This window comes from Nothobranchius furzeri, chromosome 10, assembly GCF_043380555.1.
Source record: "Nothobranchius furzeri strain GRZ-AD chromosome 10, NfurGRZ-RIMD1, whole genome shotgun sequence".
Classification (NCBI taxonomy): Eukaryota; Metazoa; Chordata; class Actinopteri; order Cyprinodontiformes; family Nothobranchiidae; genus Nothobranchius; species Nothobranchius furzeri.
In genome coordinates, this window is record NC_091750.1 from 48,827,749 (window position 1) to 48,852,836 (window position 25,088).

Sequence of the window (25,088 nt, forward strand, 5' to 3'; positions counted from 1 at the left end):
TTTTTAATAAAATTGTGGCAAGAGTTTCTGCCAAGTTATTAACAACATTTCAGTGAAAAATCATTATTCTAAACAACAGATGCACATGTGTGTAGGTTTTTCTTGGAATCATGTCAGATTTTATACAAACAGATTAAAGGGAGGAGGTTGAATGAAATGCAGCTTTATTTTACAGGATATTCAACTCGTTTGCCGCTGAAAACGCCTGTTTCTAGTTTCCTGTGACCTTTGGGACTTTGTCAGTTCACAGATTGGAGTGCTCTTACTGTTCCATTGCACATCCAGATGTTTTATTAAAATTTTTATTTACATCACACCTTAATTTAAGTGCATGCTGTATTTATGCACCCTGCTGAATAAACTTTTAAAAGGCCTTGTAACTTTTTTCTGTAACCACACTTTTTCCACAGATTTGTGCACACTTTGTCAAACAAATAGGATGATGCAGAAAAAAATCTCCGTTATGATAACAAATCATGATAACAGTGTGCTAAAATGTTACTTATTTTAAAATAAAGCTGGAGTCATCTCAGTGCAAAAGTGTTACAAGCTTTAAAGTGCAGCATTTTGTGCTCAATCATCCATCATTTACACCCAATTACAATGTTGCCAGCAGTTAATGGGATGTTCTTGTAATATAATATAAGTAAGTCTATCTTTAGCAGTTAATTTTACTTACCTTTATTCAGCAGCTGCAGCGCTGCGGTAGGAAGCAGAGCACAGCGTGAGTCTAACTTTCACCATGGATGGGTCTGAAATTTAGAGTTTTCTGTGGGTTGATGCACCGCAGTGCAACAACAGAACCATTTAGTGCTGCGCTGCCTCTGCTCTTCAGCGGTGCAGTCTCTCTGGACAGCTTAACATCATTACTGCCCTCCTGTCGCCACAGCAACAGGCCTGGTCACATCCTCAGCAGCGCTTTTGTTTAGGTATTTGCGTGTGTGTGTGTGAGTGTGTGTGTGTGTGTGTGTGTGTGTGTGTGTGTGTGTGTGTGTGTGTGTGTGTGTGTGTGTGTGTGTGTGTGTGTGTGTGTGTGTGTGTGTGTGTGGTCCTGACACAGTCTATAACTTGTGGAGCTCAGAGTCGATCATGGCCGTCTGCATGTCGATAAGAGCACCGTGAGGCCTCTGAGTGCATAAATAACCAAAGCCTTCATCACTTTACATCCTGTCAAGACAATCCATTTTATTAACACTCCTCCTCCTCACCTTTTGTCCCCCTTCCTCTGGTCCCGCTCTGCTTTCAGCATCGCGGCCACATGCCGCCTGCGCTGACTGAAGGTTTAATAACGTTAAAAGGTTTACCACCCCCACACCTCTCTCCTCTCCCCCCCGTAACCTTCCTCATTACTGAAATTATCAGGTCTCATCTAATAATTCACCCACCAGCTGGATGAGTCACCTCGCGTCTGAGAAACAGCGGTGGGTGTCAGAAGCATCCAGACATGGAAATGATATTTACACTTTATAAAAAAAGAAAGTTGTGATGGTAAATGAGCAAAGACCCAAAATGGGAAGTTCACTGCTTTTATGGGAAATGTTCCCTTTCCTCTGGAGTCTTCTATCAGGGAAATGAACAGATTAAATATCTATAATTCATCAACAGAAGCCCTGAGTGTGTGCTCATGTGTCTGAGAGACGGATCGTTTCTCAGCCTTAAATAATAAATGTTAAAGCAGGTTTTTGAGTCAGTGCAAATGAAAGCCATGCATTGTACTCGACTCTCTGTGGTGGACCTAAAGAATATAATTGATGTAACAGCAGAACCAGTCTGCTCTAACATATTCCCTCATGACTGAATTCCTTCTTAGCTTTAACTTCTGGATGCTCTCAGGTCATATTAGATTATTTTCATGCCTAACTTTAAACAGAAATGGAAAAATCCCAACTATAATCTGTTTAAATGCACCAAATGCACCACAGTCAGTACGAGGTAATTTATCATCACAAGACACCACGAGGGGAGAATTTTCCTGTATAATAAATACTTAATTCATTGCCTCCAGTACGTTTTTCTGATGTGTTTAATTTAGTGTTCTAGTTGTAGAGTTGGTTTTGTTCAGTAAATATAACGGTGTGCCTGTTTCTCCCCTGCAGCCCCGCTAAAACATCTGTAAAATACACAAGTTCACATTTTATCATATAAACGTCTCATTTTATACCTTTAGTAATTGATTTGAATCCACTTTTTCCTGAGGTGGATGGCCATAGCAAGCACAAACTCACTGATTCTGGGAGTGCACGTTTGCAGTTACTCTAGATTATTTTCTCTATCATGGCGGGGCAGAATTAAACACACACAATCAAACTCCTACACTCACAATTAGTTAAAAGTCTTCCCTCAAGTTTAATTTCTTTTTTTTATTATTTTCCTGTAACCATCAACAAACTTCTGGCTAATGTTTGTTTACTTTTCTTGGAAGAATTGGAGGAGTTCCTTTAAATAGTTCTATTTTCTAGAAGCGATTCATCCATAAATGTTCTACATGACTGAAGAGGCTTTGTGGCTAGTTCTGGTGTGATCAACCATCACAATCCATCAAGGGACAAAATTGTCAAGTTAAAAGACCTTGCTGGCCAAAAAAATCAGATTTTATTTAAAAATAATTTTTTTTAATAGCAAAAATTATTCTACAAATATTTTTTAAATCTATTTACCATATTTGGGTACTTCACTAGTAAAAATAATCACTAAAATGTAAGAAAGTATCAATCACCTGCTGTAGAAATTAGGGCCACACAAAATTGCTCCAAGGGCCACAAAAAGCCCCGGGGCCACATTTTGGACATTCCTGACTAAGATGGTTTCAAGTGAAGTTGAAGAATTTAGAGGTCATCCTCCTTCTTCATTGTAATGCCATCATGTGTGCACCAGAGATCCTCAGGAAACAGTCAGCTGGTAGAACCTCGGGTCAGAACCAAGCAGGGTGAAGCTGATTTTAGCTACTATGCAGCTCACAGATGGAATCATGACCTCAAATCTGCCTCAACTTTTAAATCAAATCGAAAACTTTCATGCATCCATCAGCCTTTGAATGAATGTTTCTTGTTCTGCACCTTCTGCACTGTAACTGCTCACCCTATAACTTTTAAATCTGAATTTAGTTTGTGTATTTTAATTATGCTGTCTCGTTGATGTTGCTGCTCTTGCTCCTGGAAAGCACATTGACTTGCCCTTTGTGTATGAAATGTGCTGCCTTGCCTAAAAGCCTTTTTTCTGACTCCTTCAAACATAAATCCAGTCATCTCGACAGACTTGGTTTGAATCTTGGTGGTTCCTGAGTTGTTCCTGAACACCCGAACCAGTCGGGTAACTTATAAACTGAGGCATACTTCAGCTTTGGCCTTGTTATGTTGAACAACATCCTAGAAATTTCTGCCCCACAATTCAAAAGATTCAGGTGAGTATTTTTGACCCTGCATGGAAACAAGAAAAGTCTTGAAACTCGTGCACCAAGAAAAAGTAGAAACGACACTAAAAGCCTTAAATTCAAGGGTGTTTGTGTCCATCACGAGTAAACATCTGACCACAACAATGCATAATAATCACGAGTTAAAACACATCACAAACCCATATCACTGCATCATAATCATTTATTCACAAATTTCTTTTCACATATTATCGTCTATTATTGCTGCAGTTGAGGCGCCTTTCAGATTCACCCTTTCCGTTTTCCCGTATGGAGATTCTTAGTCTGAGTCTTTATAGTTTTCATCTTCATGCATGCTGAGTAATACGTTTCACAGGAGCTGGATGCAAATAAATAAAACTCTCTTTTTTTAAAGTTACACGTCAAACTCTATCCTTTCTATGAATGCATCTGTAACATGCCTATTTCAAAGTCCAAAGAGGGGAAGAAACACTTTGCATTAAGAGGTGAAGGCATGACAAAAAGCACATTATTGATACATATTGGTAAAGCTGGCAATCTATGATTAATCTTAAGAACCCTCTGAAGCTCCCATCCCCAGCAGGGAAAAGGCCAAGTGTCGTCTCTACGTTTCACCTATATGTACAGTAACTCTGAAATGTGGCACCAAATGTGCTTGTGATAAAAGAAATCAATAAGTTGAGGTTACAGGTTAAAATATCTGTGACTATATTACTGTAAAGTTTTGCAGCTGAATCTGTTCATAAGCTTTCCACAGCGATCGCATTTTAAACGCGGAACTGGAGAGTTTTCTCAACTTTCCTCTGTGGCTTCTGAAAGTAAACAGCACGATGTGCCTGGGAGGCACCGGGAGCACCAACGCAGTGCAGCAAATAAAGTTGATCTCCTCCTCGTTCCCGCACCTGATGCCACAGAGCACACGGAGAGCTGTGACATTTTTATAGGAAAGTCCTGCAACAACAGACGCGTGTTCAGGTTTGATCGTGCTCATGGTTTTTGCATTAGTTTAATAAAAAGGTGCTTCTTTAATCCACAAAGTGCCTCTTCTCAAACACTGAGAAATAATATCTTTCTTTTAATTCTTCCGGTTAAGTTACTGTTCTGTTTTCTGACTGGAGTCAGACATGAGCTCTTTTTTCACCACACACATGCGAATGCATGCTCTGGTTTCTTTTCCTGACCTACAGCGAAGGCAAATAATAAACAACTTCATATTCTTCGATCTCAAACTATCTTACAGCATTTAATGCGATTCTTACTTGCTCAGTTTCGTCTATTGAAGGCACCTAGTGTCACCTAGGCAGAGCTGAGATGTCAAAAGCTAGCGCATCAACATAGTTGTCACCTGGTTCAGAAGGTGATTCTTTATTCTTCAAGTGTCAAAAACTCTACTTGTGAATTACTTGTGACTAATCAGAGTCTGTGCTCCTGAATAGGAAGGATAGAGAGGCCAGTTTTTGTGCCCTACTGAGCAGGCCGGGGAGAGGCTCGTGTCCAAAGTTTCAAAGGTCCTCGAGTTCCCAGGCGGAGAAGCCTCTGTCAGACGTATGCTGACTCACTGGACTGGGTCCTGCCCAGGTTTGGGGCCTGGGACAGGTGTGAGACATCCTTCTTGCGCACTTCACAGATGGACTTCCTCCGGGCCTGCACGCCTCGAATGGCCGTCTTTATCTTCCTCCATCCGAGGTGGTTGAGCTCAGCCAGGTTGAGCAGCACACAAATGCCGCTCACCGCGAACATAAAGACCAGAAAGACCGTCTTTTCTGTGGGGCGAGACACGTAACACTCCACCTCCTTCACACACGGATAACGGTCGCACTCAAACATCCCCGGAACGTTGAAGCCGTACAGGAAGTACTGGCCGGCTAGGAAGCCGATTTCCAGTGCGTTGCGAAACACAACTTGAATGACATAGAAACGAGAAATGCCTTCTTGTCGTTTCACTTTTGCACTTTTGGTTATGGGAGGAAGCCCCCGGGGTCCGTTGGGGATCTCCTTGACCTCCAGGCAGTCATGATCTTCCTTGCTGCTTTCAGGGTGTACCAGGATGCCATTGATGTTGCGCGAGTGAAGCTTTCGAGCGTGATGGTCATGATGGCGGCTGTGGTGGCCGTGACTGTGGTGATCCATGTGAGAATGCAGCAGAGAGTAGCTTCGATCGCGTGCTTTGGCAGACTGGTGAACAGAGTATGTGATGAAGCACAGACTGGGCGTGCAGACCAGGATGATCTGAAAAACCCAGTAGCGGATGTGCGAGATCGGGAAGGCCTTGTCGTAACAGGCTTGGTTGCAGCCAGGCTGCATGGTGTTGCAGATGAACATGATCTGTTCATCTTCATACACCTTCTCGCCCACGATTCCTACGATCAGAATACGGAAAATCACCACCACTGTCAGCAGGATCCTGCAGAGGGACACAAAGACAGAAGAAAGGAATGGGTGAAAGATCAGTTAACGAGGAGAAAAAACACGAATGTGCTGGAAATATGTGGGTGTGACGCAGAACATTTCAGCTGTTTGCAAATCTCAGTTCGTTTAACAGGCTTCAGCACGTTTTTATAAATAAACTACAGAGAAAAAAAATCGTACGGTCACTTTACAGCAAAAAACATCAAGAGAAAAGTAGTTATTTTCTGGATTGAGTGTGTGTGTGTGTGTGTGTGTGTGTGTGTGTGTGTGTGTGTGTGTGTGTGTGTGTGTGTGTGTGTGTGTGTGTGTGTGTGTGTGTGTGTGTGTGTGCACGTATAGGTTGTGTTGGGGGTTATTTGCATGCATTACCATCCAGATTTGGAGACAAACAACGCAGGATAGTGGAATGATGCTCTGGTTGGCGTGCAAACGTCAGGTCACTAATCACAGGAGACTGAAACTAGGAGGGGATCAAGGTGGTTCCATGATTTTTCACTTCATGAATAAAACTGAGCAATTCCGACATTAACCTGTGTGATAGCTGCTGTCGGATTCAAGAAGCCCTACGCACTATTTAAATTTGTTTTTCTCTTGTAGATTCTCTGCTTTCCACCAGATATAAAAAGTTAAACAATCCCAGAGATTTTAGGAGAGCATCTGTCTGAAGACTTCCCGTTTAATGAAACAAAATGCAGAAATCTGCTCTCTCCGGGGGTCGTGGCATGGGGCCTAATTATTACCAGCTTCCTGCTGTACCGTATGTGCTGAAGCACTTCTTAAAAAACTGCATCGACTTCCCATTGAGCGTTATTAGAGCTCGGAAGCAGCAGTTATAGGAAGTTGTGTCCAGGGAGTGCTGCGGCTGCTTTTCAAGGCCTCTGAGAAACTGATGTGCTGTACTGCAACATTCTGGTGTCGATCCAGCATGGGCACTGCGGAGGAGGACTGAGGCTTCAGAGCTGCACCGTCAGCTCTTTGCAATGAGTGAGGAAAGCCTGCGCATCGTGGGGCTCCCCGAGATCCATGCCCCAATGCAGAGGATGTGCACGCTCCCTGCGTGGAGGAGGTAATCACTTTTAAAACGGTTGTTTCCAAGCACAAGAGGACCACTCTGCTCTGCTTAAAGGACAAAGACTGAATGATTATAATGTCCCAGGTAAAAGGGCGGGTTGCATGACAGCAACAGAATTTCTGTCGGTTAAAAAACTCAAAAGCTGTTTGGGAGGTGACACAAGGTGGCAGATTAGAGACAAGAACGTATATATTTCTTTGTAGGCTGAAAAAGGGAGCTCTGCGAAGAAGGATGTGGCAGCTTGTTGAAGCAGGATGACAGACGGGTGAAGATAAGAGCAAAGGAACGTGTGTTGAAAAATACACTTAAAATAAAGATGAGTGCTGCATCAGGATTGTTCCTGCTCCACCTGTGAACACACGCCGTGTGTGTGTGTGATGCAGACAGACATGAGGATGAAGAGGGAAAAGACAAAAAGTTAGCCATGTGTGTGACTTGTGTAAAATGTCCATCCGTCTGTGCTCAGAGCAGCTGCGAGTGTGCACGCTACATTGACTCTGGGAGCTTTTGAAAAATCCAACAGAGTACAACCTCTCCCTACTTTTGAACTCCAGATTTTTGCATGAAATTTACATAAAGTTATGCACACACTATCTGATTCGTTGGACTGCAAAGTCTGCAGGTTTGACAGCAGTGGACTGGATCGCAGGGTCTCTGCACCAGAACTCATTCAGCCCAGAAGTGATGTGCTCTGCTTTTTGATCACAAAATATGTAACAACAGTATTTTTTTCTATTGTGGTAAAAATCTAAAAAGGCTAAATGCTGATTCTAGTTTGTGCATGATATGTATCAACTCCCAAACCTTGCTGCAATCAACTGGAAACATTCATTACGACCAAACTAGTGACATCCTCGTTACCTGTAAATGCTTTCATCTCCTATTCTCCTGCACACCGGATGCCAGAGGATCTGAGGATTAATTAGTGGTGGCCTGAACTCCCCAGAGTCTTTTTTACTGCATATTCATTTGTGTCTGTGGCTTTTATTTTTGCCTCGCTCCTCTCTTCTTCTTCTTTATAATGTAAAATGATTCATTTGTGATTAAAACAAAAAGTTTTCTACCAAAATGTGTTTTTAATCATTTACAAGATACAAAAAAACACAACTAAAATAGATTATAGCATCAGTCAAGGTCCTTAAAATGTATATTTAATATTAAATAACAGATTTTCTATCAATAATTAAAGTTATTTAGAGCTTTAATTATTTATAAAGAGAGTTATTTACATCCATCCATCCATTTTCATCCGCTTATCCGGAGTCGGGTCGCGGGGGCAGTAGCCTAAGCAGGGAGACCCAGACTTCCCTTTCCCCAGCCACTTGGGCCGGCTCCTCCGGGGGAATCCCAAGGCGTTCCCTGGCCAGGTGAGAGTCAGTCCCTCCACCGTGCCCTGGGTCTAACTTTAGGTCTCCTCCCGGTTGGAAGTGCTCAGAAAACCTCATTAGGAAGGCGTCCAGGAGGCATCCTGACCAGATGCCCGAGCCCCCTCAACTGGCTCCTCTCGATGTGGAGGAGCAGCGGGTCTACTCCGAGCCCCTCCCGAATGACCAAGCATTTTTACCTGTTTGATTTTGTTCTTACTGATCGCTTTAACTAAGCTACAGGCTCAGTGGTACGTAATGCTACTGCTCGGCAACAGACCCCTTCTGTTTACCTCCCGCCGTGTTTTCGACTTGTCCTGAGCATCTGCAAAGGTGGAAATACATCACACTGAGTAGCACACATGCGCAGTGGACATTAATCCGAATGGGTGTGTACATGGACGTCAATCGGAATGATGGTCGGAGAAAACCTCCTCTCTCAATCGGAATGAAATTTCATTTTTGATCTGATAGGGCGTTCACTCATTCTCTACTTCGAGGAGAGTCTACTCCGAGCCCCTTCAGGATGACTGAGCTTCTCACTCTATCTCTAAGAGAGAGCCCAGCCACTCTTCAGAGAAAACTCATTCTGGCCGCTTGTATCCGCAATCTCGTTCTTTCGGTCACTACCCAAAGCTCATGACCATAGGTGAGGGTAGGAACGTAGATTGACCGGTAAATCGAGAGCTTCGCCTTCTGTCTCAGCTCTGCATCACTGCAGATGCAGCACCAATCCGCCTATCGATCTCACGCTCCAGTTTTCCCTCACTCATGAACAAGACCCCGAGATACTTAAACTCCTCCACTTGGGGCAGGACCTCATCCCTGACCCGGAGAAGGCATTCCACCCTTTTCCAAATCAAGACCATGGTCTCAGATTTAGAGGAGCTGATTCTCATCCCAGCTGCTTCACACTCGGCTGCGAACCACTCCAGCGAAAGCTGAAGATCACGTTCTGATGAAGCCAACAGGACCACATCATCTGCAATAGGCAGAGACCTGATCCTCAGGCCACCAAAACGGATGCCCTCCACACCTTGGCCGCGTCTAGAAATCCTGTCCATAAAGGTTATGAACAGAATCAGTGATAAAGGGCAGCCTTGGCGGAGTCCAACTCTCACTGGGAACGAGCCCGACTTACTGCCGGCAATGCGGACCAAGCTCTGACACTGGTCATACAGGGACCTAACAGCCCGTATCAGAGGGCCTGGTACCCCATACTCCCGGAGTACCCCCCACAGGGCCCCCTGAGGGACGCGGTCAAACGTCTTCTCCAAATCCACAAAACACATGTAGACTGGTTGGGCAAATTCCCACGCACCCTCCAGGATCCCCCTAAGGTTATAGAGCTGGTCCAGTGTTCCACGGCCAGGACGAAAACCACATTGCTCCTCCTGAATCTGAGGTTCAACAATCTGACGGACCCTCCTCTCCAGAACCCCTGAATAGACCTTACCAGGAAGGCTCAGGAGTGTGATCCCCCTGTAGTTGGAACACACCCTGCGGTCCCCCTTTTTAAATAAGGGGACCACCACCCCGGTGGGACTGCCCCCGATGTCCACGCGATATTGCAGAGCCGCGTCAGCCAACACAGCCCCACAACATCCAGAGCCTTTTTTTTTTTTACTGTAAATAACTCTGTAGGGTGTGTTCCAACTACAGAGTTGTTTACAGTAGTAAAAAATGTTTTGTCCCTAATGCAGACGTATTTTGTCAGAATATCTACAGAATGTCCAGGTTTCAGAACCGAGACCAGATCAGATTCAGGGGGAGGAAAAATTCTTGTGGGCTACTTTCTCCTGGATGTGGGAAAAATGTTTAAATGGACCAAATTGAAGCTGAGGAAAATGCATGAATGTTGCCAAAAACAGGTTTGGGAGTTTTTCCACATGAGGGAATGACAATATCATATGGTAAAAAGCTCCAAAAGTGGATTTTCCATGATGTGGCCCCTTTAAAAGAAAAAATACTGTTTTGTTTCTGAAGAAACGACTTAGAGGTTTTTTGGGGGGCTGAAGAGGAGAGTTTTGGGTGGGTTTCACTTTTCTTCACCATGATGGATCAGTATGATTCACTGAGGAAACATTAGCGCATCTTGATCCATCCAGAAGCATCACACTGACCCAGAGCTGTCATTTATCTGGAATGTCTGCTTTTGTTTAACCCTCGCAGGCTCAAAATAAGTTTTGATAAAAGGACGAACAACTAAGTCCTTCAGGGGTACTTCTGAGTTTAAAAAATGCTCATGAAATACGTATGTGGAGTAACCAGGTAGGTAGGTTTTAACTGCTGCAAATCTGCAACGCCTGCCTCCAGAGGGTTAAGTGTGTGTATAAAAACACATCAATGAAAACGTGATGCTTTGTGCTTAATTCTGGAAATTTAATTCAAGAGAATTTGAAACAAACTAAATATGATCGTCATTTCTTATTTTAATCAATTTTATGACTCCAATTTATCTTTTGACATGGATTGTGCTTTTTTGGGTACATTTTGTGTCGAAGATGTGATTTATTACAATTTTTTCTACCATATTGATTATTTTATGGAGTTGTTGAATGTTTTCAGGTCCAGATGCAGTATGTCTTGATCAATGCTCCTTAAAAAAGGGTTTTGGATTCTCATGAATTTAAACCTGAATGCAAAACTAAATGTTCCTACACAAACAGCATCTTTACAAAGAATTATTTCTTAACCTAAAAGCTAAAGCTAGGCGTGTAAATGTCTAGGATTGGCTGAATAAATGCAGCACAAACATGCTTCTGCATGAGGATTTAAGGATAATGCATCATGAAAAGAATCAACTTTGTGTATAATTTTGAGGTGCAACACCATTTTATGACTGCAGTTTACTCACTGCAGCTTTGTTCACTTCAGTAGTTGGCACCTTCAGACCCACCTATGGACTTTCCGTGCTGCTGTGTTGTTGTATTTAGTCATTCAGTCTGCGCTATAGAGCAAATTTTTGTCATTAAAATGGAATCCCAAGGCATTGCATGTATCGAACACTTTGTGTGTGTGTGTGTGTGTGTGTGTGTGTGTGTGTGTGTGTGTGTGTGTGTGTGCGTGCGTGCGTACGTGCGTGCGTGCGTGCGTGCGTGCGGGTGTGTGTGGTGTGTGTGTGTGTGTGTGTGTGTGTGTGTGTGTGTACTCTGCTGCTGGATAACAGGATAATCAGCATGAGGTGGATTGCTGCATTAGCAGAAAGCAGTGTACTGAGGTTATCTGCAAACATCAGGGTTTAAGTCCCGCAGAATAGCAAGCCAATACTGTTAGCTGGAGCAGATCGGGACAGCACAGCCCAGTGGCCCCAACCTGCAGAATATTCAATAAGTGTTATGAATTATTTTAAAAAAATCGAATTTTAAGTGCCTCAAACCTGGAGGGAACGGATAATAAAATAAATTCACTTGCTGAGTCAATTTGTTTAAAAAAATAAAAAACAGTAATAAAAAGATTCAGGCATTGCAACACATTTTAATCAAAAAGCGTCTTTAACCAAAAGGTCTTTACTTGGTTTTTAAATGATCTCCCACCATCAGTCTCCCTGTCATCACCTCATTTAGCCACCTGCATCCCAGAAGACTGGCTTCAAGGGAAGACTAACGATTAGGATATCTTCGGAATCCCTCATGCTGTCAGACAAAGTTAAATAAAATCTGCTCTACATGCTTTTACATAATTTTCTTATGCTGCATCACTGCAGGCTGGCATTTTTACAAACCACAAAGACCAACAGCAGGTCGTGGATAGGACTACGTAAGTGTCCGCTGGGACAAAGAAGAGGAGGAAGCAAATATGAGGAAGTGATTCGTTGTTGCATGAGAAACCCTTCAAACAACACTCCAGGCTGCTGATTGACCTGTAAGACTGTGTGTGTAATCTAATTGTAGCTGCTCTTCAGCTGGTGGGTTGGACATGCAAGAGCCATTGCTCCCAAAGGCTTTCAAACACACACACACACACACACACACACACACACACACACACACACACACACACACACACACACACACACACACACACACACACACACACGGGTCACTCTCTCATAAGGGTAGGTTGGGTTTAAAATTGTTTCTAAGGAACATTTGAAATTTCAATTGTTATCAATAGCTCATTGAACAGCCTCAGTTTTGAGAGACAGGGATTAGTTCTGACAGGACTAGCAAGCTAAAATTTAAGCTAACGTCTAGCGTACACTGTGAGATTTGTAGCCCGTTTTGAGCTGATTTTCCACTCATTCAACAATCTTCGATGCCAGGCCGAGTTTTGTGTAGAGCATCATGTAGTATGCAGGGGATAAAAGAAGTGATTATCACCCCACGACTAGCTACCGAAAAGCAGTTGTATAGTTTCACGAAAATAAAACTTTTTTACATTCTGTGACCCCACAGGGTTGCAGAGTCTGCGCCAAGCTAACGCTGCATTGCCGATATTTGTAAGTTTTTTCTTGAACTAATTTCTAATATCTAAATATTTAATATTTCTAATATCACGTCAAGCAGGCTAGAGGCTAACATTGAGCTAACGTTGAGCTAACAAGGCTAATGGTGAATTAGAAGCAAATACACAGCTCTGAAAATATTTAAACCCATGTTACAATGAAATGTGTGTGTGAAGTGAATCGTGAATCACTCATGGTGTTTTACTTCCTTTATCGAGTCATTCAGAACAGCAAGCTAACGGCAAAACAGCAAACAACTCCATTCCGTCCTATACTACCATAATGAGTGCTCACTACCGTAAAACACCCAAAAGTGCTAACACTAGATATCACAATGTACTTATCTAATTATAAACTTACTGTACATGAGTTGTCTTTGCTCGTCATCTAGAATCTTCTGGTGCTGACCCGTGACTGGCAACAGCCATGAAAGTCACAGGTTGGTAATGAGAAAATGGCTTTTTGTTTATAAAATTAACTGCAGTAAATCTGACCATAAAGCCACTCTTACCTCATTCTTACATTTTGCCCATTTAAACTGATAAAAATTTAGCATCATTTATTTTTATCTACAAGCCTATATGACCTGTGAGCAAAATTAGCATGAGCAGCAGTTGGCGTTCGCACTTTCAGCTGGAATTTTGTAACATTTCTGCTGAAATAAACATTTCGACCAGATTGATGAGCTAACGGCTAGCAAGAGTCAGACCAGAATCAGTGCAGGCATCTAGCCTTTGAGAAAAAGCTCTAACCTCGTTGCCATTCACGCAACCTTTCACAAACCATTGCACCACTGTCAGTTGAACATTGCATGATTATTTTTACATTGATGTAATAAAATTAAAACAAGAATTGTTCTTCTAATTAGCTTCACTGCTGACCGAGGATTTCCATGTAAACATAGAACATATACAGCTGTTTAAAGGTTTAAATCATGTTTGAACCACTATGAATGTTTTAAGACTGCATGAACTCACTCTGGTCCTGGCCCTGTTTGTACTAGCTGTTCGCTTTGAATCAGGTTTTGTTCCTTTAAGGTGAGGTCTTTGAAAAAGCTATTTACAACAAAAGAAAAAAATAATTTTTCATAAACCGTCAACAGATCACTTCTCTGAGGTGATTACGTATCTATCTGTGGATGTTAGAGCGTACTACATGAGCTCTGTGTTATGTACAGAAGAGCATGGAGTAAAAATATTCCTCTCGCCCATGCGCTTTCAATAAGCTCCACTGATTACTGACGGCACCATGAAATGAATAAAGACCTCACCAGGCCTCAAAATTAGGCAGCTTAATTATCAGGCAGCAGTTATTTCTTTGTTTTTCCGCCACTCATCCCTACGTCTCTCTCACACTGGTTTAATAGCTTAGGGCCTGGCAGACAAGCGGCCCATTGGGGAGGCTGAGACTGGGCGTGACGAATAGTTTAATATGAGTTAAACTAATGTGCCCTCCAAGGGTAAGTAGTTCACTCACCCGTGACTTTTTTAAACAGTTTTTAAAAGTTGTTTTTGTGATTTTTAGGGTAAAATCACAATTGATTTGTCTTCCTTTGCTGTAAAATTTCTTTCTGTGCCACAAATGAGAATAAAACACAAGTAAAGGATGATAATTTCTATTGCTTGCTCAGCGTCTCTCAGGTACCTGGCCTCCAGCCGGAATAAAGAGGAGAAGTTAATTGAGAGCAACTCAACAGGTATCTATGGCAATTAGAGCCAAAGGCTGTCTGCAATCATTTATTTCTAGATTGGAGCACCAACAACTCTAAATACCATTAGTGCGGAACTCTCAGGTGGTAACGAGTTCCTGAAAGAAATTTTTGTTTTGCTAAAAACATAAAAATGCATTAATGCCACAATCACTCAAGGGCAATAGAGAGTCTGATCAAACGATCTGCACAAGCGGCTTCACTACTATCTCGCGGCACTGACTAAACGTGTGTGAGGGGGATGCAGAGCGAAGCAGATGCAGCTTTCTTACGTCTCATTTGTCTTTATGTCATCTAAAATTACCCTTTCATCTAAAACTGTGCTTTCGTTTCTATTTGAGCTAAGAGAGGCGAGCATTATGCATGAAGTACATCAGAAATAACTTGAAAGCTGAAAACTTTTGAATGAATCACATCAGCATTTCCTCCCTGGATCCAAACCAGCACATTACGTGGATTGCATCAAAATATTCTGTAAATCACATCCTGGCTGATCAGACATTGGAGTGATTATAAGGTTTTACACCCAAACACATATTTTAAAAATTAGTTTTAAATACAAACAAAACTCATTTCTGATTAAAGCAACTCATGCAACCTTCTTTTTTAAATTCTCTTATTGACTCTTAATCAGCTGAACTTTTAGGGTGACACAGATCTAACCAGCTTGTGAACAGTCACATCACTGTGTTGATTCAGTTAGGAAAGTTCACACAATGCATTAGTTCTTGCAAAAATGCATCAAAATGCTGCAGATTTTTTAAACTTAAGTTTTAGTAGCAGTTGATGAAAACTGACGTCTACTCAGCTCACATAATAATTTTATACTTAAACACATAAATCTAAATAAATTGCACACGTGGATGAAGTTCCATTGTTTTGGTGTTCAGTGAACCAGAAGCACATGAAACTGACTTGACTTGAGCGTTCGTCACACTGGTCCCTACGCGGCTGACTTGGCTTTGCCCCACTTGGCCCGCCCGTGCAGAAGGAAGTCAAGGATCGAGAGTGTAGAAATAAATGTGACCTGACGTGAACAATGAAATTTTCATGATTAATTCTCCTGCACATAATTGTTCTCCATAATAAATTACAGAGGGTCCAACATGACAGGTGGCACTTCAGATCAATTTAATTTTCTTTTTTGATTGAGTCAGGTGGGGACTCATCATCAGAGCTGCTGCTCTCTACGGTCACTGTACATCCTGACTAGACCTCCGACAGTTAGGTTTGGTTGTTTCATTGAGATTTCTTTTTTTCCATGTCAATGACATGTTTAAGATCAACACTGAACTCTTTAAAATGTTGTCATGGGAATCTCTGCAGAGTGAATGCTGATGTTGAATTTCAAAGCCACCTTCCAGTATGATAACTGAAATTTTATTTTGACATATGCCCCAGCCAACATACATATGGGTCCATATGGAATATATACAGGCAAACCGTATGGGTACCAACAGGGTTTGCCAGCGGTTTACACGGTGGCCCCTCAGAGGTTACCCCACATAGATTTTAACAGCTTCATCAGAACGTGATCTCTGGCTCTCATTCGAGCAGTTCGCAGCCGAGTGTGAAGCAGCTGGGATGAGAATCAGCTCCTCTAAATCCCAGACCACATTCTTGAGTCGGAAAAGGGTAGAATACCTTCTCCAGATCAGGGACTCACTAACCCTGACCCTAACCCTGCAAGTGGAGGAGTTTAAGTATTTCAGGGTCTAGTTGAGGGAAAATGGAGCATGAGATCGATAGGCAGATTGGTGCTCTGTCTGCAATGATGCGGGCGTTGTACCGATCTGTCATGGTGAAGAGAAAGCTGAACCAGAAGACAAAGCTCTCAATTTACCGGTTCCTACCCTCACCTATGGTCACAAGCTTTGGGTAGTGACCGAAAGAATGAGATTGCGTGTACAGGCGGCTGAAATGAGTTTTCTCTGCAGAGTGGCTGAGCTCTCCTTAAGAGATAGGGTGAGAAGCTTGGTCATCCGGGAGGTGCTAGGAGTAGACCCGCTGCTCCTCCACATCGAGAGGAGCCAGTTGAGGTGGCTCGGGCATCTGGTAAGGATGCTTCCTGGACGCCTCCCTGGTGAGGTTTTCCGGGCACGTCCAACCGGGAGAAGGCCTAAAGGAAGACCCAGGACACGCTGGAGAGATTATGTCTCAGGGTCGGTCCGGGAACGCCTTATTAGGAGCTGGTCCAAGTGGCTGGGGAGAGGGAAGTCTGGGTCTCCCTGCTTAGGCTACTACCCCCGCGACCCGACCCCGGATAGGCGGCCGAAAATGGATGGATGGATGAATGGATTTTAACGGGCCCAACATGGGTTTTCTGAGGTTTTGACTCATACATGGGCAAACCCCTGTGGGACCAATACGGTTCGCCCATATATTCCATGCGGCTGGTTGAGTGGACATTTCACCTGAGAAATAAAACTTCATTAAATAAGTCTGAGTTAAGAAAGGATCAAAATAGGAAGTTTTATTAAATAATCTATGCTGACAGTTTCCTAAAGCACTTTTAGCAGATTATTGGTCTCTAATGCTGAATGTTCAAGTCTGAGATCTCTGGGTTTTATAATTAGTTCTGCAGTAAATACTGTGGTTTTTGTTCAATGTCCCCTTTTCGGTTTGCAATGATAAAGGATTGTACACACATGCACGCGCGCACACACACACACACACACACACACACACACACACACACACACACACACACACACAGGTGCAACAGTTAGATATGAAACAGGCAGATGTTTTATTTGCATAAATGTCTCAAGTCTGGAGTCACATTATCACCTTTTCATTTAGGTGAAGAAAGAAAGTCACTGTTGCAGCCACTTAGATGTGCTCCAGTCATTTGAGGCATCAGTCAGACCTTGATGCCAAATCTAATTTCGAAAATCCAAAAAGTTGCTCTTTTTTCTAAATATATATTTTTTTATAATTTATTCATTATCCGTATCAATTTTTTTATTATTATTACCATTATTATAGTTATTATTATTATTATTATTATTATTATTAAAATAAACTTTAAAATTATTTTAGATTTTTTTGGTGTTTTTATTAACAGTTTTTACTTTAAAAAAATCTATTACTAATCAACTAAAAGACTACTCACCCAACTCAACAATTCTCGGGTAAAAATGTTAAAGTTACATGACAATGCCATCATTCAACTGAAATATGATTGGTGTTTAGAATACGACATTCAGAAAGTGATATTTACTCTTTAAAACTCACTTTGTTTATTATGTTTAAAAAGCAGCTTCATGTATGTGAGGTGGAAATCTGGATGAAGGATTGTCCCAGATTATATGAAGTAACATAAATCTATAGCCTTTGTCAGCATTGATCTTATTAATGACTTGTTTGTTTTTTAATTTTTTTAAGTGTGGGTGTTTTGTAAATGTGTATTATTGATTATGTCCAGCAGTTGAAGCCTGAAGATTAAGTTCAGTCAATTAAACTCTAAATTAAAATGATCCATTTTTGTGCTTTTCTGGCTGCTTATTGAAAGTTTTATGCATTGCATCACTGTTTTGCACGTTTTTGACTGGATAACAGCAAGCTCCGATGACAAAAAGCTAACAAAGTCTACAGCTTTACTAATTTCATAAATGCCCTCGCATGAGAAGTCACGAAGACAGAACATGTGTGCAACGTAAAGGAAAATTTTACAGACACTGATTGGTTGATAAAATGAACAATAGCCTGTGCAGAATAAGAGCCGAGCTCAGCTTTTCTAGAAAAATTGCCTCGTCAAACAGGGCAATCAATAGCATTCAACATCTATTGCTGCACGGATAAACTAAAGACAACTCTGAAACGCTTTCATTTGAAACAGTTTCACTTCCTCGGTGCTGGACGATGGATTTCAACTTTTAATCAGTTGTTTGGCTATCTGTGTGATTGTTTTGGTTTGTAAAAGAACATTTTTAATCAGAATAGGAGTGTTCCATGTAGGGGGCTGTGAACTAGATGAAAAAACAATCTGGTTTAGTCCTAATCAGGATGATGCCCTTGATTTCAGCAAAGCATTCCTGCTACGTAAATTATTTTTGGAGAACTAGAGTGCCCTTCTTAATGTAGGGTACTTCCTTCTTGTGGATATCCTGACCCACTTAGGGAGAAGTGAAGAGAATGTGTCCGTGAAAGCCTCAGGAGTGAACAACTGCAGTGTGGAGAGGAGCACGTCATCTGTGTTTTATGGCGGAGAAGCAAGGCCTTTAAACATCTCATCCGGCCTGGCTCTACCGTCCTTTCTGGCCTCAGAACAATCAGGTGTTTCCTACCTACACCACTTTGTCTGCTGCATTAAAAGGCCGGTCAATTTTGCATGAATGATTAATGAAGGACTTGACATGTGTTGCAACTTGAAACAGGCAGAACTTAACATCTATTAAGATTTGATGATTTATAATACTCAGGTGGGAAGTGATAGACGATGAATAATAGATTGTTTGACTTTGGTTTGTCAGCAAAATGAGAAAAGTGATACAGACACTTCTCTGGAAATGTGATTAGGTTGTCTTTGTAATTAATTTAACATTTATTAAGCTAAAAGTCTGATGCGTGTTCGGCTGACCGAGTCTGTGTGCCGGCTGTTTTCAGCAGCAGCTTCAGTTCTGACAGATTCTCAGGACTAAACCTCTGCAGAGGGAAAAAGTCTCCACCTCCTTTATAATTTTATCTTTCCTTGGATCCTGCTAGTCCTCCGTTATCTGCTTTTATTTTTTGGTTGTTGTTTTTTTTTTTTGTATTTATTTATTTTTTTTACTTCTTTTTGTCTTTAGCGCAGCATTGCAGTCCAGTGAAAGATGCATCAACACTTTTGCTTCCTTCCTGCAGGACATCAGACCCAAACGTTTGATCCTCTCACCCTAAGATGCATATTTTCTTTTTCTAAAATACACAAACATGCAGATTTGTAGTGTGTGAGAGAAAGGGAACTCATTGCATTTGTGCCTTTTATTCACAACTAGATTGTGTTTCAATGTGTTTAAGAAACAGATACTGTAAATATGTTTTTATAGATTGTTTTGCAGTCGTGCACAGCTGACATCAGACAGGGAAAAAAGTAGTCATAAAGACAAATGGTGGAGATGGAGACGCTGTCCATTGCTCAGTTATCCTTTGGCAGATTAGCAAAGTTTACTTGATTTCATGCTGGAATAAGCATTGAACGCATTTGCACCGAATTGCAAATTTTGAAGAATGTTCAAACTTTCAAATAGTAAAAAATAAATCACTGAGTAACATTTATTACTCTTGATATCACAACTTCAGGACAGCTGTTGCTCATTTATATTCACTATAAAACATATAAATTTAACAACGTGACTGCACTGTGCTTATACATTTATTATGTTAACGCATTAAATGACCCCAGACGTTATCAAGGCTGCTGGTTTTGTTGCGCAGCATTGGTACATGCATTTAAAATGATCTATTTTGTGACGATTATAAGTTTACATACATAAAACATAACTAACTCCCGCTTTAGCTGGCACGTTTCAGTCCCGGGCCACTGCACATGTCTTCTAAATGAGGTTAATGCAGCCTTGATAATGTCTTCTTTCACTGTGTAATCATGATTACAGACGTCAGTCATCCATGCACACGCTGTACGTTGACCAGTTAGAAAACAGACTCCTGAGAATCACAATAAATAACGTCAGTCTCTGAATGAGTCATCAAAGCAAGGCACCTGCAGTTAGAGGCACAGAAGCAACTCTCAGTTTTCTGTCTCGTTCAAACACCATAATTAAGCTAACCCATGCCGCTCCTCGGTGATGGCCCGCTTCTATTTTTAACTCCGTTCCGCACTCCTGGGGTGATTACCTATCCTATGCCTGGGCATAGGTTAGCTTAAAACCTACAATTAAGAAACGGCTTAATTGTAGCTCGATGAGGTGGAGTAGACTGATGGTGGAGCTACATCCTGGCACTAAAATACGATGACTGACATGCAACCGCGTTCCAGAGTGTATGATGCAAGGGGGTAGCCACGGGGTGGGAGACGTCACCGTTCTATGTTTTAGAACTGCAACTCACTGTGCTGCAAGCACACACACATGCAGATTCGTTAACGTAAGGACACACACACAGGCTGGACGTCCTAGTCGTGATGCCTTCGAGCAGTGGCTGCATGCTCTGGTCACTCTCTGTGAAGTACCACACTTCACGACGCACAACAGTGCAACACCACATCACAGTTGGTTGTGTTCACAAGTGCAATGGACGCCGCGACTGGCCACACCCAACGAGCTGGCTGGGCGTGGCCAGCCGCGCTATAGACTTGAACCTTTCAACCCATAGAGATCAGTGCAACAATTTTGACTCCATTTGTAATTTAGTGTGGAATGGTTCAGAACCAATCTAGGAGGCACCTTCACTGCACAAAACTGTGCCAGTGGTGAACAATTCTCCAACTTGCTGGTACATCCATAGACATCATTCTTAAATTTTTTTTAAAAGATTAAGAGTCGTTGATTTCCTGACCATGCAGACACATGCTTAGGATGTGGAATATTTTTTTTCTTTAGTTAATTTGGTATTATTGTTGAAAATTACCTAAAAGACTGACTAAAAACTCTCTTACTTATACGCTGCTACAGGCTAGCCTCAATTCTCTTTGTCAAAGTCTCCAAAATAGATTTTAGAGTTTGCTGGAAACTAGCTAAATCTAATCAATTTGGGAAGGAATTAAAGACATTCTGCTGTCTCTAACCAAAATACTCACAACTGCTATAAAAAGTGATTCCAAAAACAAATGTTGCTGGTCTCGTATGCCCTTGGCCAACAGAGCAGAGGGAGGAAAGCCCACTGGAAAGCAGCTAGCGTTACAACTAAAGCCCTGGGGTCAACGAAAGAGCCTTGTAGGACAAACAGAGTCTGAGGGAAGCCAAACACGTAGGGATCATTTACAAAGCATCTCACTGTTTTCAGCGCATAGGTGTGGATGTTGTAAAGCTACTCCCTGCAGGAAGCTGTTTCGATCTGGTTCAGCGGATCGTTTAACTGTCTGAGTTTATGTAACTAAGAACGCTCTGACAACATGGCTTTATATTCCCAGACAATAACATGAAACATATGGGATAATTCTAAGAATAAACACTGCTCAGATTCGTTGATGTATTCAGTCAACCCTTTAAAATGCTCAGACAGTGAAGTGCATGATCAACAAATAGCTCAAATTAAGCGTTTCACAAGAAACCGTGAATCCTCAAAAGATTTGTTGTGATTTTAAAAGAGGTAGCAGACAAATTGAGAGTTGCTTCTGTGCCTCTGAAAGACTGTAGGTGGCTTGAATCATCCAGAGATGGATTTTCAGCGTTCTTTGTACCCTGTCCCTACAGGGTTTTCCTGATTCAGCTGCCAGGACTGGACTTTAAAGCTGCTTTGAGTTGATTCTTTTGACCACTAGGGGGCGGAAAGACTCCAAAACAAGTCTACAACAGTTAGTATTTGGCTTGTCGAGTTGTTATGGCTGACATATTAACAAACAGTTGCGTACTCACATATCCAGCAGAAACAAAGCAACACGGACATCCCTTTGGTCTCCTTTGTCTGGCCACCTGTTGAATGTAATTCCAATATTCACTGTCGCTTTAGCTCGTGTTCGCTCGTCCCGTGTGTGTGAAAAACAAATATACCATTTTCCTTTACCGGCGCTTCAAGTTTGTTGCAATTTCACGCTGGTCGGTTAGAGGAGCTGCACCTGTCCATGAACCTGCTTTTGTTGCTCTGATAGAAACAGGAAACTGAAATGGGCCTTCCGAGCAACTCAAATTCCAGATTTTGAGTCCCAATATTAGCAAAACCACACACCGTAATTGAGAGGGAGTCAGATCATTAAACAAAACAAAAAGACCAGGTTCACTTTGAAAATGATTAGTAATTCTGAGTTAACATGCAGGCTGAACATGAAAATAGTCTTCTACCTCATTTCCTACATTAGCTTCTGATGGAAAATAAGCAGGAAAATGCTCAGTTCAGAAAAGCTGTCACTAGCTGTCATTTAGCATTCACCCAGGAGAGAGTAGAGCAAGTCTCGGCTAGTAGAAGCTAACTGTTAGCAACTTCACATCATCTCTGTTGATCTGAGCCATTTACTTTGCACGATCTAATAAGAGGACACGTTTAATTTTTTTTCCTGCAACAATAAAAACATGTCAAGAGTTTTCTTCACACTGTCAATGAAGTAAAGTGAGAGTGTGTATTTTTCCTGGCGATAGGGGCAGTAGATACCTAAATTGTTGCAATCAAGCAGGATTTTTGTGTTGGAGTAAGGCCTATCCGGCTGATTTCCATCAGGGTCAAAAAGCCCTGGGGAGTGCAAACTTTAGTATAGTAACGAGCACATCAGACTCCCTTTCATCACTGGCAACAAGTGAAGAGGTAAATGTGTAAAACAACAACATTTAAGAATGATGAAAGTTTTGTATCCGTTTGTTACAAACCTGTAAATGCATTTTGTCCTCATGAGCTCCCGTAGACGGAAACATGGTGTCCAATATGGCGTCGCCCAGAGACTTTAGACCCGCTCCCATGTATTTTAGACCTGATTTTTATGGTTATATGTTACAAAGCCACCAGACTTTTTCAACAACCTGGCATCATTTCATTCTTTTTCAACAACAGTTTGATGGATATTTTCAGAAATGAATGATAAAATCTACACATTGTCTCTTTAAGGAAATCACATTAATGCTTTTCATCATTATTCTTATTTCACACACATCACTGGTTGAAGCACACTGTGACTCTTACAGTCGCTCTTCTAAAAGAGCATCCGGGGGAGATATTTGGATTGTGTTCAGTGGGTGGAAAATTCCCCCTTGTGCATCTCACTAATCACACACAGATGATGTGAAGCACGTCTATTACAGATTTTATGTCTCTGCTGATGATCAGTCAAATAGCGCATCGATTCAACTCTCCGCCAAAAACCACCGTAACAGTAAAAGCTGAGAGGCGATCTGATCACATTCACTATGATGCCGTTTAGGCGCCCGCCGGTAAACGCAAACTGACTTTCCTAAAAATTCCCTTGGAGTAGAGAATTTTCTCCCTCCTTTGATTCTATCTTCGACACCTGCTCCCACACTTTCTTTCATCTTCCTCACTCCCTCTCTCCTCTCCTCCTTCTGCCCTGTTGGTCTGAGGCCAATCGTCTATCAATATCTGTGCTGATAGGTGGTAGCATCACAAGAACACCTCTGCTTTAACCACGATGCTTGGTAAAGCCTTGGTATTGATTATGTGTAATTAGTTTGTCCCTTAACTAGTGATTGGTGTGTAGGACAAGTGTGAGGGAGGTAGAAAGGAGGAAAGGACAAGGGGTCAAGGAGGACATGTGGAGGGGTTGGAGAAAAGAGGACAGAACTGGGACGGGCCTGGAACAGGCGAATGTCCAGAAATGGGACAGCAGCATAAACAAAACAAGAAAAGACACCTGGTTTGTGTTCCTTACCTTCCGATCATGGTGGAGTGCTGCTGGACAGCTGCCTCCAGCAGCCTCTCCAGAATGGTCCATTCTCCCATGGTGATGGAAACACGGCAGAGCGAGCTGAAGAAAGGGGACTCGGGGAGCTGATCTGTCTTCTGTCTTGCTCTTTACAGGACCAGCCTGTCTGCGGACCAGCGAGGGGGGTGCACCAAATCCCCCACACCAGCTCCCTCTTGACCTCTACGCACTGACCCGGCTCCTCGTCTCTGAGTGTCTTCTGCCGGGCCTGTCCCACCAAGCTGAAGGAGAGGTGCTGAACTCACTGCCTCCCCCCTTCTCTTTGCCTCAGTTTTCTCCCCCCGCCCCAGTGCAATGATGCTTGTCCTCCCCCTGCAGCACCACTCTGCTCTGCGCTACAGCATATGCTATAGCTCACAGTATGACAGCCATGATCACCCTCTCTCTTCCACTTTCCTCTCCCCGTCCTCTATCTGTTCTCTCCTTCTCCTCTTCCTCCCCTGTCTCCCTCCTCCTCCACCCCCCTCTACCCTTACTCCCAGTGCACTCTGTGTACTTCAGGTGCACTCTGTGCCATTGGTGCTGCTCTACACTCGTCCTTGCATTGTGGTTCTTTGCCTTTGCTGCACCCCTGCTGCTCTAACCTAAACACACACCACATACAGCTGATCTTCCTTGGCTCACCTTAGCCAACAGCACTGTAAACACACACACACACTTTCACACAGCGACAGCTCTGAATCCCTCTCTCCCACTTCCTACAGAGGACTGCAGATCCAGACCAGCACACAAAGCTCCTGCCTGCTAAATGTCACTTCATGACTGGAGGAATGGTTGCTCTCTCGGAGCTCCGAGCACTACACAGACCTGTAAAAACCTGCACACACATACATACGCTCAGAGCCGCGTGCACAAACATGCTGCCATCCAGGTCCTCAGTAATAAATCAGCTGCCTTGCTGCATCCAGCGAGAATTAACCAAAGCACTTTGCTGCAGACCTGCTGTCCTCTTTCGTCCTACTGGCAGATTTCAGCACACTCCGATGCCCAGAGTCATGTCTGCTGCAGGGAGCAGGGATGAAAAGCTGTCCTGTAAAACCTATTTCTGGGCTCCATCATCCAGCATCCCCCTTTCTGCCTCCCCCCTCTCTCTCTCTCGCTCCACCTCCGTTCTCTTCCTCCTTCCCCTCTCTCCCCCGTTCCGGTTTGTTTGGATCTCAGTCCTGCCAGC

General features: G+C 42.6%; 1 protein-coding gene across 2 annotated transcripts; it reads right to left on the reverse strand.

Moving 5' to 3' along the window:
* Positions 1–4,790: 4,790 nt before the first annotated feature.
* Positions 4,791–24,072, reverse strand: LOC139072217 (gap junction delta-2 protein-like). Of its 2 annotated transcripts, XM_070555719.1 has the most exons (3): positions 23,864–24,072; positions 21,909–21,965; positions 4,791–5,795 (listed from the first exon to the last, which is right to left on the reverse strand). In XM_070555719.1, the coding sequence occupies exons 1-3, from the start codon at positions 23,932–23,934 to the stop codon at positions 4,931–4,933; spliced, it is 993 nt and encodes a 330-aa protein (XP_070411820.1). In that variant the 5' UTR covers positions 23,935–24,072; the 3' UTR covers positions 4,791–4,930. The 2 variants fall into 2 exon arrangements, with proteins under 2 accessions (XP_070411820.1, XP_070411821.1); XM_070555720.1 differs by lacking the exon at positions 21,909–21,965.
* Between the last annotated feature and the right edge of the window lie 1,016 nt (positions 24,073–25,088).

Excerpts from the sequence above, each read along its gene's own strand:
- LOC139072217 (XM_070555719.1), bottom strand. The coding sequence starts at position 23,934 with ATGGGAGAATGGACCATTCTGGAGAGGCTGCTGGAGGCAGCTGTCCAG. Across the intron at positions 21,966-23,863 it reads CACTCCACCATGATCGGAAG|GTGGCCAGACAAAGGAGACC; the intron begins GTAAGGAACACA and ends TACATTCAACAG. Across the intron at positions 5,796-21,908 it reads GCTTTGTTTCTGCTGGATAT|GATCCTGCTGACAGTGGTGG; the intron begins GTGAGTACGCAA and ends GTCCCTCTGCAG.